The sequence below is a fragment of the Conger conger genome, chromosome 1, assembly GCF_963514075.1.
Source record: "Conger conger chromosome 1, fConCon1.1, whole genome shotgun sequence".
NCBI classification, from domain to species: Eukaryota; Metazoa; Chordata; class Actinopteri; order Anguilliformes; family Congridae; genus Conger; species Conger conger.
Genome location: NC_083760.1, coordinates 25,097,488 through 25,114,969, shown reverse-complemented (window position 1 = coordinate 25,114,969; position 17,482 = coordinate 25,097,488). Strand labels below are relative to the sequence as shown.

Below are 17,482 nucleotides of genomic sequence, written 5' to 3'. Positions count from 1 at the left end.
CTGTGCTTTCCTATTGGGGCTAGCTGCTCAACTCTTAAGGGACTTCATTAAATGCTCCCTTCCTGTGCAATCTGCCAACTTTGATTGATGTATGTTGTTTTTTCTGTACCGACAGGCCAAAGGTCTCCAACCCTGATGTGGGAGGAACATGAGTAGGTGAAGCCACCCCAGAGTTGGAGTAGCCTCCTGAAGTCACAGGAGTGGGTGGGGAGGTATAACTTAAAATTCTGCTATTTGAGAGTATTTCATAGGTTCCAATACACTAGACAAAAACCCAGGTCTGGCCCATAGACAACAGGCCTTTACAATTATACTACAGTACCCTTAGATCAGGAACCCCCTCCACCACCATGTCATTTTACTTATGTGTATTGGCCACTGTTGCTTTCGCTTTTTAAAATGTACACAAAGATCAGGTCTTCAGTTGTCAACCGCAGTCTTAGACAGTTACAGGAGGGTTAAGGCAGTTCCCTAAATTCGCCCCCCCTATCTGCTTGCCCCATGGCACTGTTGAGATGGATCAGTTTAATGGGCCCGTAATGGCCCCTTCCCGCCTAGACGCCGCACTCAAGTGTCAGTCTGCTTCCTGCTTTTACAGCTGTCTTGCCAGAGGCCCTGCGGATAATTCATCGCCCTTCATACTGGATCTGACCGTACAGTAGATGAAAGCCTTTCATGATGCAACACACAACAAAGCGAATGCTGGACCCTCGCTGTGCGTAAGCCTCATTGAAGGACGTAGAAACGGCTCTAGGTTTGACCGCCGACCCCCTGCCTTAGTGGGTTTATTGCCATGTGCCCAGCGCTTTGATGCCGGTTTATGTGCCAGCAGTGTCTATGAGGTCTGGCACTCCTGTAAATCTCTCCTCTCCTCCAACACTGTGCCGTTTCTCCACAGCAATGACTGTGTGCTCTGAACCCCAATTCAAATCCCATATATGGCCCTCCTTGAACATGGTAGTACAGTACAAATACTCCACGTTACCACATATAAGTGAGTCAGTCCAATAAATAAATGCATTGTCATACTACATAAATCCTAGCATTGTGCAAATGCAAGACACCGCAAACTGGGCAGACACATTTCATTAGCTGCTTTCACACATGGAACACTGCAATATTAACTTTGATAGTACTTCTCTTCTTTACACAGTATTCTCATGAATTTTAGCATCATGCATGAGGGGTGCTAGTAATTGTTGTCTGAACAAACAGCTGTCAAATTTCAGAAGTACAGACAGGACATGATCAGTGCTTGGCAAGAGCTGGGTTCAGTAGGTGGTGAGAAAGATTTTACTTACACAGTCCACACAAAGTATGATTTAGTTAACTTTTTGGCCGATTAGCAAAGAAGCCAGTAACTAGTAGTTTGCCAATGATGAAAAGGTGAATCATAACGGCTAAAGTCCTGCTTCATTTGAATGTGCACATCTGTAGCTAAATTACATGGTTGCATGTGAATGCGATTAGAAAGGTATCATTTATTTGGTATTTCTTATTTATTCATTGCTGTATAGACGTCTCAACAAGACAAGCTGGCTGGATATTTGAAAGGGTTATATGAGTCCATCCATACACATATACTGTATGTAAATCCACAGCTGATGTCTAACAGTAACCATAACCCTTTACACTTTAACTACAGTAAGATATTCAGGTCACGTTGCGACTATATTCACACTAATTGGTTGGGAATGTCCTGCTATAACTTCAATGTTGGACTAACGACAGTGCTGATATCAGATTTTCTTCCTGCTTTGTGCTGGATCGAAGCTGTATCCTCACCATCTTTTTTGCCCAGTGGGACCCCGCAACACAAAGGAATCAGTCACACTTCAATAACACCCCGCTTCAGGAGAAAGCATTCTCAGAATTCCTCTCTGCAACAACTGACTACTTTATGCAAGAAAGGGAATATTTGTTTGCATGCTGGTGTGTGAATAAGGGGAGCACAGCCAAAGCCTCAGGATTGTAGCTGGAGCGATACTGTGGGTTGCCTGGGCCTCTGAAATGTGATACAAAATACAATATTCTGAAAATAAGTTGGCCAAAAAAAGACAACTATTTGTGGGAAATATAAACTTGAGCTTCATGCACCTACTTATAGTCTAGTGCTAATATAAATGCATCTTGGGTGGTTAAATGAGCAAATACAGCCAGGGAAAGTTGTCATTAGGCTGATTAGCATTAAACAAATAGCATAATTTCACTAGCTTTAGCCTTTTCTTGCCTATTTTCGAGTTAAGAATAGCAAATTGCCCATCCACAGCGCACAAATAGGGAAGCAGCCATGGTGCTGCAGCAGTGATAGTTTTGAGGCCAGAAACAGAGCCTAGGGTGCAGGTTGGCTCAGTTAAATCAATCAGTGGAGCTTTCATGTCTGTAGATTACCGTAGGCTTGCAGCAAAGATGTAAGGAAGGTCCATAGCTGCCAGATTAACTACAGTTCCTGAGCTCAAGGACTGCATCCCAATTCATTATTGTGCTCCATCCTCACACTCCACATAGAAACTCCCCTTCTTGAGCCCCTGATATCATTAACCCTCCTATTATGTTTGGGGTCAATTTGTGTTTGATATCTCTTTACCAGTCAACCGTTTTTTCATCTTGATACTGTATGATTTTTTTATTTTCTATTTTGGTGGGATTAAATAGTAAACATGCAATAAACATAATGCTATGTTTTCAGAAGTTCTGAACCAACTTTGCATGTGTTGTATGGGCTTTGCATGTGTTGACCCTATGTAACTGTATAAAATGTCAGAAATCTCAGATCAAATCTTTGTGGATGATTCTGGTGGCACTTTCCCATACAGGTGGCAAACTTTCAATTCCTGTACCTCAGGCTCTAAAATTAGATGTTTCTCACAGATTTTTCATATTTATGGATAAAAGGCTAGTCATTTGGGAGACAATAAGAAGGACACAAAGTGTCAAAAAATTCTCTTTTGCAATAATTTTGTGTTTATTTAAACTGTTGGGGTCAATTTGACCCCAAACAAAAAAACGGTCATAAACTCTTAACATAATAGGAAGGCTAACATCTTAAAAGTTCAATCGACTAATATATTTCCCATAATAAGGAAGCAAATATTCTCATTGGCCTCCACTGGCTTCCTATTGCCGCGCGCATCCGTTTCAAGGCCCTAGTGTTGGCATTTCAGGCTGCTAAGGGGACTGCCCCACCTTAAATACAATCACTCCCTACTCCCCAGCTAGACCACTCCGGTCTGTCAGCTCTGGTCGCCTTCTGGTTCCTTCTCTATGTGCACCTGGCGGTCGAGCTGCACGTTCACGCCTGTTTTCCGGTCTGGTTCCTCAGTGGTGGAATGACTTGCCTACCACTGTCAGAACAGCAGAATCCCTCCCCCTATTTCGACGCAGACTCAAAACCCACCTTTTCAAACTCTACCTTAGTCCTCCCTCCTGATTTCCCCTGCCTCTCCTTTCTGATATCCCTATCCTTGTCTAACCCCCCCCCCAAAAAAATAAATAAAATAAAATAAAATTTGCACATGGAGACTATGTTTAGAACAGCATTTCATGTGTATTTTGCTAGTTCTGGATGTGATGCTTTGACTTATGGTAGAACCTATGCACTTGTAAGTCGCTTTGGATTAAAAGCGTCTGCCAAATGACAAAAATGTAAAAAAATGTAAATGTAAGAAAGGTAGATATCTCTCCAGCTACAATTGTGAATGTTCACTATTATCTTGCAATTTGTATGGTATTTGTTTGTGATATTTCCTGGTATTTTCATTAACCAATTTACAGGCGTTGTTTATTTCCTCAAAAAACTTCACTGGAATTATTACATTACTACTTTATTTATGGCATTTGAAATGCATCAAGAAGCTTCATAAATGTATTCAATATACAGTGATCTCTATGATGTCAGGGACAATTTTTTTCTCAATTTGGCTCGGTACAATTTTAGATTTGGAATCAACCAATTCACAATTAGTTAAAGTGCAGATTCTCAGCATTTATTAAAGGGCATGTTTAAACATTCTGGTTTCACCATGGAGAAACTAAAGCATTTTAAAACAATATTTAGTCATCAAATGTCATCACCGAAACCTGATATTTATTCTAAGCTCCAATTAGATACAGGTAAAATTGTGAACTGCATTACTTTATCATTCTTATTAAGAGAACAGACCTAAGTGCCCTTTAAACAGCATCCTACCATCCATTAATAAAGATGAGTGTTTCTGTAACAATCCACCCCCCCCCCACTGCCAATACATCCATCATCAAAAGGTCAAGGCAGACAGAGTCCATTTGGGTGCGGGTAATTATCCACTCATAAGGGTCAGAATGATGCAGCTTTAATGCAATTGTATGGTCATGCGGTAATGTAATTGTACAGTCATTTCGCAGAAGTGCGGTAGCTACAAGGAACTAGAGAGAAGGCTTCAACCGATCTGATCTCCGGTAATGATTCATTGTATCAGTCGTTTAAGGTTGTGGAATTACCGGCTCTCTTCCCTCCCAATGGACAAGGAGGTAGAGTTTAAAATAAGTCTAACCTCATTGTTGAGGACACAGTGCATACAGTAAATAAGGTGGCCCAGGTGAACGTAATGAGGGGTGATTCTTATTGGAAAGCAGAGGGCTCTGAGTCTTTCAGAACTACAGAGGTGCGATGCACGCTGCCAGATTGGGAACGGCTAAAAAAAGACCGGCTCTCAGTTGCTATCACCGCCGCACTGCGTTTCCTAGCACGACCGCCAAAAAAAAATAAAAAATGTTTCGCTTAAATTACCTGGAGGCTGTCCCTCAGTGCCGCTCATTACTGGTTTTCCCTCTCGACACCCCTTCTCCCAGAACCATCACCGGTGCCCGCCCTGCTCTGCAAAACCATGAACACACAGAGGAGGGGGGGGTTCTTCTGCATGCACCCGTGAAAGAAATAATCTGCCTCGTGCCCCGTGGGGAACAGCCCATCCGTCACACAGTCGCCGGCGGCAACCGGCTCCGGTCAGACGCCGAGAGCAGCTGGAGAGACAACGCCCAAAATCTGCCGCCAGAACCTATTCATATGCTATTCTTCACAGAGCTCCTCTTATCAAAGCAACAACCGTGGTAGACTGGCATATTCTAAAAGCCCACACTGTCAGCTAATATCATTTAAAATTAACAGGGAGGTTCAACCTAAGATCAACAGGAGCCAAGAACTGTAACTGCACATAAAAGGATTTGTTCATCATTGCACAAATCTTGCAATTAGAAATGATAGAAAAAGGTAGCTTTACTGAAAGTTTCCAAAGATATTGGTTTTCATCACTTCTATGCAGCATGTAAATGTTTGTATATTAAATTGTATTGTTTTAATGTTGGTTATCAACATTACACTTGATCTGTAGTACACATGTACAATTTGTAAACAAAGTCCAAAGGTCTATGAAAAGAGTTTTGGATAAAATGTAATAAATCTTTTTCTTAATTAATTTTAAATTAGAGAGTAGTCTGGTCTCTACTGTGTGCAGTAGATATCCACAGTATGCAGCACTCAGCACTGAGAGACTGGCTATGTCCTTGCTGTTCTAGAGGGCAGCAGTTTGCCTTTGACAGAGCACAGAACAGTCAGAGCTCGGCAGAGAGGAACATCTGTTCTATTATCGCAGCCCTACAACAAATTACATCACACTACATGAAGTGACATCATTGCTGAAGAGGCTTAAAAAGCAAAATATCAATGTAGTGTCAACAGGCTTGCTATGAACTGAATGGAGCCTCACTGTCACAGATAATCTCCACACACCTACTTTCTGGCTGGGGTGTTTAGCCCTCTTCAGTGGACCTTGTATTTAGTAGTTCATAGTGTATGTAGTGTATACGGTAATATATACTAGTGTATGTGGTATCTCACCAGTTGGGTGCACCCCCCAGGCCACTACACAATTACCCATTGATGCGAGGTAATAACTGCTTGTCTCAGTTTATCGCTACTGAATCTTCAGCAGAGGGAGAGGAAGAACAGAGACAGGTCTGGAGACAAAGTCAGCTGACCTGGTACAGCTGGTGAAGCACATCTCATTACAATGAATTCTGGGGTGTGACAGGGCAGACTCTGCCAGACTGCTCATAAACCTGGGTTCTGATCTAGGACAAGAGGAGTGTGACTTGCAGCTGCATCTCCCAGTACATGGACTAGCTTACAACACATGCATGCAATCACACACACGTACACACACACACACACACACAAATACACAAGCATACATGTATGCATACAAACACATGCACACATACTTGTCCACTAATGAAACTAATGAAACTGGGCACCTTTTGAGTAATCCAACAGATGAAGTACTAATTACATTTTTAGTCATGTAATTTTTCATCAGAATCAGATTACCTTTTGAAAGTAATCAGCCAACACTGGTTAATTAGCTTAACCTGTACTGACAGAAAATACAAATACATTTCCTGAGATGTGACTTCCTACAAGAATATGAACAAACTGGAGTACTACACAATCAGCTTTAAAAATAAAAATCTAATCCTGCAAGGCTCCATGCCATCAGAATGATAATTCTGATGAAATAATTAATATAATTTACATTGTTGAAATTGTTTTTTCAAGCTAAATAAGCTGCAAAATAAAAAAGTATGAGTTAAGACAGAATGTAAGAATCTCAACACAAATCTGACTGATCGCCCTTTTTGCATATTGCAACACAGAAGCTAAGCATCAAGAAAAGATTTGTTATTAAAACAAAAAAGAGCATTGCTCACTGTTTGACCAGGCATTCAGCATGTACTATTTTTTACAGTGATTCATAGTGATTAATAATGATGGTGGTGTAGCTGGTATATATTTTAAGAAATAAGTACATGTATTAAGCATGTCACAATATAAATAAAGCTTATATTCTGAGCATATTTCATGTCATAGCTATAGATCTGATGAAATGGCTTTCACATATACACATCATTCATAAATGCACTTGAAGCAAAATGTTTGCAAGGACACAAGTATTTTACTATACGAATGAACATGATGTTATACAATTAACATCTCTGCAAGACTGATGCGGGTTTGTGAAAACCAGATGAAAATAAATGGCTAAAAGCACATAGAGAATACTGCAAAAGCAAACGAAACATATTATGGAAGGCACACAGACCCGAACCCTGATGGCATTATTCATACAAAAAAAAAGAAAAGTGAGATGTCAAGGTCAGGCCACTAGTGAATAAATATGTAAATACAATCAGTACAAGCTATCCACTCTGCCATATAGACAATATCATGGAAAAGGTTTCAGCAAGAGACAGACGCTACATTTAATAATGTTTGGACATTGACCAGCAATAGACAAAATATCTCTGAGTTGTTTACCAGTCACCTTTACCCAGAAGGACAAACAACAATGCAAGGTTCAAAACATGAAACAGTGGAGTGGAATAGTGGTTTAGGAGCTATCTAAGGAACATCCAAAGGTCCTAATCCCTTGAACTTAAATGCTCTTGAGCTTGAGAAAGCTACTCAATTTGTTTAATATTCACCTAACCAGGTTACATTCATTAAAATATATTTTGCAAGGTGTTGCACATATCCATAAATATCTGCACGGGGTGTCTCGGTGGCGCAGCCTGTAGAGCACCATGTGAGCCGCATGCTCATTGCGAGCCGCGACGTCGGCGGTTCGAATCCGACCGTCCGACATTTGTCGCATGTCTTCCCCTCTCTCTCGCTCCCGTTCTTCCTGCCTTTCTATACTATATACTGTCCAATAAAGCTGAAAAAGGCCTAAAAAATATCTTTAAAAAATATATATATCTGCACAGCATGTTAGCAGTAAAATGACAGCTGCTCAGGCTAAAGTCTCCTAAGCAAAATAATAACACTTTAAATCATATACAGAAATATTAGATAAATAATTTAAAAGGATTACAGAAAAAAAGGAACACATGATTGTACTTAATAACAATGTACATAAAACAATGTGCAAATATTTGGTTGTTCCTCTCAGATCTGCCAGAGATACAAGGAACTTCATGTTGCCTTCTATAGCTGAGGGTCTAGTCAATAGATGCAAATATCTATTGACTAGAAAAATATGCAAATATGCCAACTGTAAATCCAACTCCTGTGAAACACCAAATTAGAATGTGTGGTAAAAATAAGAACACTAAGTGTGTGTCAAAAGATGGTGTGAATTTAAATATAATGATTTAAGAGCCAAATTAATTTTCAGTACTCATCTGTGGATCTGTTCAGTGGCAGGTAAGATTACTCTGTTCAAAAAGAAACTATGGACACAGTAGCAGACAGCCAAATACAGTACCTAATTATATAGGGAAAAGACAACTACATGTAAAAGACAAACTAATGAGCAGAGCAATGTCATGCTGTCTAATATGTCTGGAAATTAATGTTGCTGATGCTAATAGCAAATGATTTTTGCATGGTTTGAATGAATATGATGACTAAAAAAATTAAGTACAACAGCAACATGGGACAAACCTACAATGGCTTCATGACAACTTATTAGGCCCAGCCTGAGTCAACATAATTTAGATACCTTATTCCGGAACACTCTCACTTTCGGCTTGGGCAGTACTCCCATGATGCTTGTTACAGTTTAAAAACCCCTACGCTTGCTGTTTATCCAAGCAAATGCTGATTTGATGCTGATCTTATTCAGAGCCTGGAAAATGAAGGCCCACTTTAAATTACAACTTAAATACAACTTTGTATCAAATATGCTATGAAGTAACATGAAGTCATTCAAGATAATTACTGAAACACTTGTGTGAAGAACAAATGGTCTTGTCTATATGCTAAATGTGCAATTCCTTTGCAAGTGTTCAATGATTCCACACAACTAATGACAAGCATTCTTGCTTGCACATGAGCCAAACAAATATGGATAAGATAAGGATAGATACTGAATTTGTTGATGGTCCCTGTGCTTGAAGGTAACAAAAACAGACAAGGGGTATTGCATGATCTACCTTGTGTCAACAAGAGAAGAGATGCAGAACTTCATGTGGGGAGTGGTGACATGGTTTATAGCTTGCAATGAGCACTCGCTGCCAGTCTTTCTGGAGTCAGCCCCCGAGGAATCAACATTAGTGTTTTGAAACTATAACAGAACTGTCACAGTTGCAATTCCATAATAATAATGATACTGAAAAAGCAACCATAGATATACGGATAAGTGTATTCGGATGTGTACCAAATAACTTTGTGCTGATTTGTATTAAAAGTACTACTTGTGATTATTATAATAATTATTATTAATATAAACTTTATTTAGACTCAATAGCATCATATGTCAAGACATTAAAATTTAAAGGAAACATTAAAATGCTCAAGTGGTGTTTGAGTGGTTAAGATACACAACATGAAGAAATAAAAGACAAAGTACATAACTATTGACACAGTGACTACATTGTAGAGAGATACAATTGATAAAAATAATTGCTAGTGATTTAGAATCTCTAACATGGACAGGAAGGAACATTAAAACTGAAAGCACGTTTATAAATTTTGGAGTGAGTAAAAGGAACATTTAAAACTTTCATTGACACAGATCTTAAAGACATTTGTGTATTACAGTACTTCACTAAATCACTAATATAACATAGGATAGTACCTCCGGGTGAACAGAAATAAATAATATCAATTGTAATATACATTAATTAAATGTTTTGGAACGTTAGCTTTACCAATGCATATCCTGCCATCTATATTTTCATAATTAATGCGAGACTCTACTCTATACTTGATGGTCTCTATGGAATCCTCTGTGAATACAAATACTATGCAAACAGGGTGTGATATCCTCATATTTACAGACTTGTAATGGTATAACAGTCCTTATCTCCTCCCTATTGGGATGTGTTCAATTTCATGTACCTTTTACTCTTACCTTTTCCAATAACTTAAATTATTACAGAGTGAATAAAAGCAATTGGCTGTTTCAAAGCAATTGCCCATTTCACAGTAACGTCATGCTATCTGTGCAACATGTGTCTATGAATCAAAATGAGATAACAAAATAATATCAGTCACTATGATCACAAGTGGGAAGGTGAGAATTACTCTGTTATAGGCTATGCCCTTATCTCATCCCTAGTGGGGTGTGTTCAATTTCATGTACCTTTTACTTTTACCCTTTTCAACAAATGAATGCAAAGAGAATAAAGGCAATGGGCTGTTTCAAAGCAATTGCCCATTTCACAGCAATGTCATGCTATCTGAGTAACATATGTCTATGAATTCAAATGAGATTGATCCAGACATCTCCATTCCCCCTATTCCATAATTCAATATTTCCTTAAACATGTCATCCAAGACACTTGCATTATGTGAAAACAATTAAAATGTTTTTTTCTGTGGGGTCTCAGGAGGATATATTTACCTCCACCTCGGAGTCACTCTAATCTTATGGATTCAGAGAGAAAACCTCACCCCAAAGACCAAAAAGATTATTTAGTTCTATTACACTGTAGATGATCCAACTAACTGGCCTCAAACATAAACAGTACAGTCATGTCGCAATGGATCATATGCCCAGCCAAGCATTGAGTCTGACAAAGCCTGACTGGCTAACACAAGCCAATGTACAGTAGTACTCACAGTATTGATTTGACAGAGCATCAATGTGACAGTGTTGCTGCAGGCTTTCCAAAACATTGTTTTACATCAAGTGCACCAATATCTTCATCCATCCATCCATCTATCCATCCATCCATCCATTATCTAACCTGCTTATTCCTGGTCAAGGGCTGGAGCCTATCCCAGCATGCACTTAGCAAGAGGCAGGAATGCACCCTTGACATGTCGCCCATCGATTGCAGGACACACACACCATTCACTCACACACTCAAGCATATCTGAATTCTAGAGTCTCCAATCAGCCTAATCTGCATGTTTTTGGATTGTGGGAAGAAACCAGAGTACCCAGAGAAATCCCACACGACCATGCAGAGAAAATGTCAGAGGCCCAGGCAGGGATTTGAACCCAATTCCTTCTTGCTGTGAGACACTGATTCCTTTAGTCCAGGTCTGTGAACCTGAAGAGTAGGTTACCTGTCCTACATCACAATTTCATGAAGTGCACCATAATGGAGCAGTGTGCTACTGCAAACGTTTCACCATAAATCCATTTAGAAGAAGGCATTAATAACAGTAGAAATTCAAAAGAGAGAGGCTTTATTACACCTGACATACCACTTTCAAATCCGCTACATTTAAGGGGAAATGTTTGGCTCATTTTTATTTTTTTAAAAACTGATGCAAAATGTAACTTGTTAATCTGATTACATGCAGTACTATTCTGGAAGTACTTCATGATTTATATGGAATTATTATTAGCTTTAAAAAAATATATATATACATTTGGTACCCTATTTTGGAATGACCAACTCTCCATTCTTCCACAAACCCCACTGCCAATCTGTGAGAGTATAGTCAAGCACAACTCGCCTTGGAAACACCAGCTGCTTCTTTTCACACTGCAAACTACAGCTAAGCATAGAGTGGAGAGCCTTCAACATAACCAGCGAGGGTCACTACATAACAATGAAACGCAGACCTGAAACAGAATGGACGCTCCTGTACCCTGGGCTACACAATTGCCAATTGTGCATTGCCCTATGAAGCTACCAGCCGCAGGCAGCTCTGACAAGGTCCAGATCAGAGACCATGGGGCTCATTCATGCATTTAACGAATCAACTACACCAGGGGTCACCAACCCTGTTCCTGGAGATCTACCGTCCTGAAGGTTTTCCCTTCAACCCTAATGTGGCACACCTAATTCTACCAATTACCAGCTGAATGAGATCTGAAGCTGTTGAATGAGGCGCGCTTTGTTAGGGTTGGAGTGAAAACCTACAGGACGGTACATCTCCAGGAACAGGGTTGGTGACCACTGACCTACATACAAAACAAATAAAGGAAGGCAAAACTTGACAAGACCTCACACACGGGAGTACGACAATGGCCTGGGCTGTCTCCTCTCACCTTGAGCTGCACCAGGTGCACGTCCACGTGCTTGTTGATGGCATCTTGGTGGACGGAGTGGGTGAGGTCGCGGACCCTGGTGGTGGTGGCGCGCAGCCAGGTCTCGATTTCCGGGAGGTGCAGCACCACCTTCCAGTCTGCGCCGGTGTGGAGGGGCGGAGGCTTCTGCTGGCGTCGGGCGTGGTCCTGCTCCCGCGCCAGCCCGTCTCCGCTGCTGCCCTCCCCCAGCCCCTCGCCCTCGTCCTTGGCGCAGGGGTCGAGGGTGGGGGTGACGGAGGTGATCATGGGCGAGGCGGCCTCACTGGCCATCGGGGAAACGACGATGCTCATGGCGAAAAACGGCTAGGTCCTGGGAACGGGCTCTTCTCCTTCAGCTAGAGGGGGAGAGGGAGAGAGAGAGGGAGTTAGGGAGAGAACGGGAGAGAGGGAGGGGAAGGAAGAGGCGCATTGATGAATAACTATTAGGGGAAGAAGCCAGGAAAGCAGATACATTTATGGAGCGGAAAGCTGACAGGGTAATTTCAGATGCAAATCCACAGCCGCACTCTTCCATGCTCTGCTAGCGAGTAAAGTAGACATCATTCTACAGAGGGCATCTAATATTAGCGAAGTGCTGGACAGCTGGATGAGAGATGCTTCACTATCTGTTCTTTTTTGTTATCTTGCTGATGATTTTATGGTGAATAAAAATAGGGGTTAAGAGTGTGTGTGTGTGTGTGTGTGTGTGAAAGCAGGCACCTTTTGTTTGCCTGTGACTGTGTTACTTTATATGTATGTATTGTATCTTTCTAGAGAGTTTCTGGTTCATATCCAGACTAAATATTCACCATAGAATTTATCTGATGTTCTATTACGTATGTCTATTACATGGTTGAAATAGACGCAGTGACACATTTGCAGAATCTGTGCTCCACTGCCTGTACTTCTTCTTCTAACCTGTGTTCTGGATGTTTCTGAGCATGACACTCTTTTCTGTGTCAGGAGGGGCGGATGTGGGTACAGAGCCTGTTGGAGTGTTTGTAGCTGACTTGCTACTGTAATGGCAGAGGTGAAGAAGCGCAAGTACAGTGAAATGTCAACCTTGGAATTGCTTTTCCTCAATGGCGACAGTTATCGGAAACAGAGATATGAAAAACCATATGAAAATGGACATAAAATATAAAACTGGTGGTGAGTGGATGGGGTTGAGGAAAGAGGGGACAGGGAGGAGGGGTGTTTCTAAACACAGGACTACAGAAAGGCTAAAAATCCAGCATAGCATGCCTATAAGCCCTGGATCGAATTTTGTTAACCTGAATTGCTTCAGTTTCACTGTAAAACCCAAGAGTCAAGTTTACTCAAATGGTTTGAAGAAACCGATTGCCTTGAACAATTTGAGTACTGCAAATTAATCTCAAGTATTCACTGGTCTATAGCCCTTGAAATGTTTCCACTCTGTTGGAAAAGTTTACAATGATTTCAACCTTTTGTGACACTCCCAAATTAATTTAGAAAGATTGGCATTTATCGATTTTCAGATATGCATGTTCAACACCGTAAGAGCATCTGCTAAATGCCTATAATGTCATATAAACAGCAATGGAAGGTCTTACCACATGTAATGGATTTGTGACCACAACCTTTCCATTTATAATGTACAGTCACTACTGTATATTACTTGCAGTGACATACAGTACATCATCTTCACTTACACCTTGCATATTTTGCAATACATTTCTGTGGGGACTGGACCCACAGCGATTATTTTTATACTTCCTGTTCAAGGATGCAGCTGAACACCATAGGTTCTAATCCACTGCCTGTGGCTAGGAAATCCAATTTGGATACCATAACTCAGAGCTGACCAAATGTCCTGCAGTGCCCCATCCTCCCCATCATCTCCCTTGACATGTTCTCTGTTGCATTGTCTACATTACAAATGATGGGTTGACGTTTGTAAAAATGTTAGAATTTTTTTCTCCACAATTAGCATCACCAAGTGTAAAAAAAATTCAATACAAAAAATATATAATGTCACTTTTTTAAACATTTACACAGAAATTGGTGCTAAATATTGTGTGTGCAAATCTTTACAAATGACACCCCATACTTTCATAGCATTGTGTGTGGATTAAATCACAAGCCATTTGAACCTGAACACCAGGCTGTAAGGCCAGTCCTTCACCAGCACAGTGCTAATGAACTGCACTAATGACTGTGCAGTTCTCTCCGCCTGTTCCGGCACAGCTGGCAGGGTCTAGGGGGCGGTTTTCCCCCGGCTACTGATGAGAGACAGTCTACAGAGATAGAACCCCCCTCATCTCTCTGTATGTATCCAGTACACTGTCAATATGCCTTTGGCCGCCCATCATTCGATCTTACACACTTTCAAAAAGGAGACCTGTTCCACACTTTTCATAAATCGTCAGATGATTAATTCCCCCAAAATATGTTGATTGTCATGCCTGTATATGCTAATAAAATAACTTTTCACATGTATAGAGGCACACTCACCAAACAAAATATAGAAATGCAGTATACTGATAATTAGAAAACGGGCAGGATGAATCTCGCGCAATGCGCAAAAAGTAAGTGTATATTTATTTATTGAGTATTGAGTCTAAGGATGTTACCTTCAGCAAGTATAGGCAATGTGACATTTGGCCTGAGAACACATAGCTGTTTATGTGTATTTAGACTGAAGAGAGAAACCATGTTTGGTCTTCTTACAATAATGACTTAGAATCAACCAGGCAGTCTCCCAATGTCTTCTTGCCCTCCAGTGAGAAGGAATGTAAATGTACCTTGTAAACAGTGTAAAAGAGAACTAAATACACCCTGCCTGTTCTGAACATACTTCCTGCCACTGGCTGTGTAATTATGCTTTCCTGTCTTCTGTCTAATTTCTGGGTGCAAAGCTATCTTGTCATATAGTTCAAAGCACTTCAGTATGTCGCTCCAGATAAGAACACCGACCAAATGATATAAATGATACATTAGAGAACATAGGCTCTGCCTCTTTTACAGTGTTCTTCAATCATCTTGACTGTCAATCATCAATCAATCACCCCTATTGCCTGCTGTCTGACCTCTCTGACCTCCCTAATTATCATTATCGAAAATGTAAATGTCAATATCCTTTACTGAACATAGGGCCACTTGTAGCTACAGCTGTTAGAACATCACAGACTCTATCATGATAATGACATGGATAGGCACGAATACAGTCTTTGCAAGATCTGAATTCATCTGACAGCAATCAGGGCATTCAGGAATAATCATCAAAACTGCATACCAAGCCTGAGATGCAGCACCTCAAAAATCGAGTTTTGTTAGTAAGACCCGTTTTCTATATAATGAGGGTTTTTTTTCACATTTTTTACCTTTTTCTCCAAATTTGGTAGCCAATTGCACCCTATCTAATCCAATTAGTGTTAGCTGGGGATACACCGCTAATGACCCCATCCCTTCGGTGGCTCAGAGGGAGAACAACATGCCTTCTTCAAGCCATCTCGTCTCACAGCCCGCAACCGTAATTCCAAGGCGCACCAGGGTGCTTGCACGCGGCAATGCCTACTAGTCCTTGCTGAGCGAGCCAATTATGCCGATCCATGAGAGCCGGCCAAATTCAGCTTTTGACAGGACCAGGAATCCAACCTCAGTCCTCGGTGTGCAACTGTAACGAACTGATGCCTGCATCAAGGTCCGTTACCTTGGCTGTATATAATGAGGTTTGAAACAAGCTATTTTAAGACCAAGATGCAATTAGAAGTCATAGAGGATGTACAGAAAAAAGACAATCCACAGGGATGCAGCCAAATCACACATCATATCTTGCAGCTTCTGTGATGTTCAACAGCTTGGGATGTAATTAGTTTATACGGTTGATAGATTACTATTGACAGGTGTGCTTAACTTGGATGAAGCAGGCTAAGGAGTATTTCATCTGCTGTGTGAAAAATATTCTGGCTGTAGAATATGAATTATAAATAAAGGAAACAACTGTCACGTAACATTCAGACTGATGCAAGAATGAATGTTTAGATTATGATGAAATTCTGTAGAGGTTTCTCGGGATAGTATGAAACTTTGAGCTTATTGTGTTGTTGCTCTTAAATTTGGAAAGTCTTCAAAGTCTTCAAAGAGAGGGCACAAAGTAATAGCACTTGCTCATAATATAATGCATCTCTAGCAGAGGTCACATTCTGTGATGAAACAGAAATCCACATACGATAAACATTTTAATGAATTCGGTCACTACAGGCAAATGGGATTCGAATAAGGGGTGGTAAAGGATGCTTCACCCTGAATGGGGACAGTGCGCTTCATCTGCATATGCACGCAAACAAAGGCTTTCAGTAGGAAAGCTGCTGAAGACAAATGACTGTCTCTGTGGACTGCTATGAGGCTCCAGCTTTTGTTTTAAAAATATATGTTCCTCCATCCGTGCTCTGATTGGACAGTGACGTCAATAGGGAGAAGTGCATTTCCACTGCTTGATTGGACAGAAGACCATCGGTGCCCTGGTAACAGGGAAATTTTTTTAACCACGTTTTGGGGGTCCCTATGAAACCAGAGCTGGGGCAAGCAAGTCTCCATCATCACCCCCAGGAGGAAGTATCCCTTATAGACTCACTCAACATACAGTACTGCAGCTCAGCAGTCTGCCACACGGACAGTGACTCAGCAGTTTGAGTCAATTTGAATGTAGGCCAAGATATGTATCAGAAGCAACACATATCTCAATTATTGTTTAGATATCCTTGAAAAATATGAAAAACACAGTAAGACATTGATGTTTATTTTTTTAAGTTTACTTCACTTATGGTGCAGTACATTATCAATACACCAAAACACACGCGGTACTGAAAGGCACACAATTTACAATAGTACAGTAGGCTACCTTAAGATTTAGTATATTTACAAATATACTTTCTTTAACCAGACTTGTCGCCTGGGTTCTATTCTCATTGCCTTTCCACCTGTCCTGAAAGATTCTGTCTGCAAGTCGTCAGTGCGCCCTGTGCTGCATGCCTCGCTTTCCAGAAATCTTTCTAGAACTCCTCAGTGATCCGCACCAAAGTATAGAGAAAGCATGTGTGCTGTTTTTAGTAGCAAACAAACAAACAAACAAACCAACAAACAAAACCAAAACAAACAAACACATACTGTAACAATTTTTCTTAGAGATTTACACTAAGGAGCTGCTACACTCCTATAATTAGTGTTGGACACCCTCAATGTTGTACTCTAACCCAACAAATATCAGAGGGGATAGTATGCAGTCAATCTATGGTTTGGCTCAGTCCTGTCAAATAAAATTAGCAATGAGCTTTTGTATTAGCCTATAAATATGGACGATAAAGCATTGTTTTGAAAGACCAGCAGCGTATTGAATATTGTTTCTTGTACCTAATAAAGGATGGTACAATATAGCAGAAGTCATCGCCTAATTAAATCAGCAATTCCCGAGCTCTCATGATATTATGAAGAAACCCAGTGAACAAAAATTGAAT

The 17,482-nt window shown here is 40.6% G+C and overlaps 1 protein-coding gene across 2 annotated transcripts in view; it reads right to left on the bottom strand.

The window, feature by feature from the left end:
* The window catches only part of akap6 (A kinase (PRKA) anchor protein 6), a 164,663-nt gene that overhangs the window by 130,113 nt on the left and 17,068 nt on the right, over positions 1 to 17,482 (bottom strand). For both annotated transcript variants that reach the window (XM_061218527.1, XM_061218528.1), the window contains exon 2: positions 11,988 to 12,361. In XM_061218527.1, coding sequence (XP_061074511.1) covers positions 11,988 to 12,317 — 330 coding nt within the window. In that variant the 5' untranslated portion in view covers positions 12,318 to 12,361. The remainder of the gene's footprint in view (positions 1 to 11,987; positions 12,362 to 17,482) is intronic.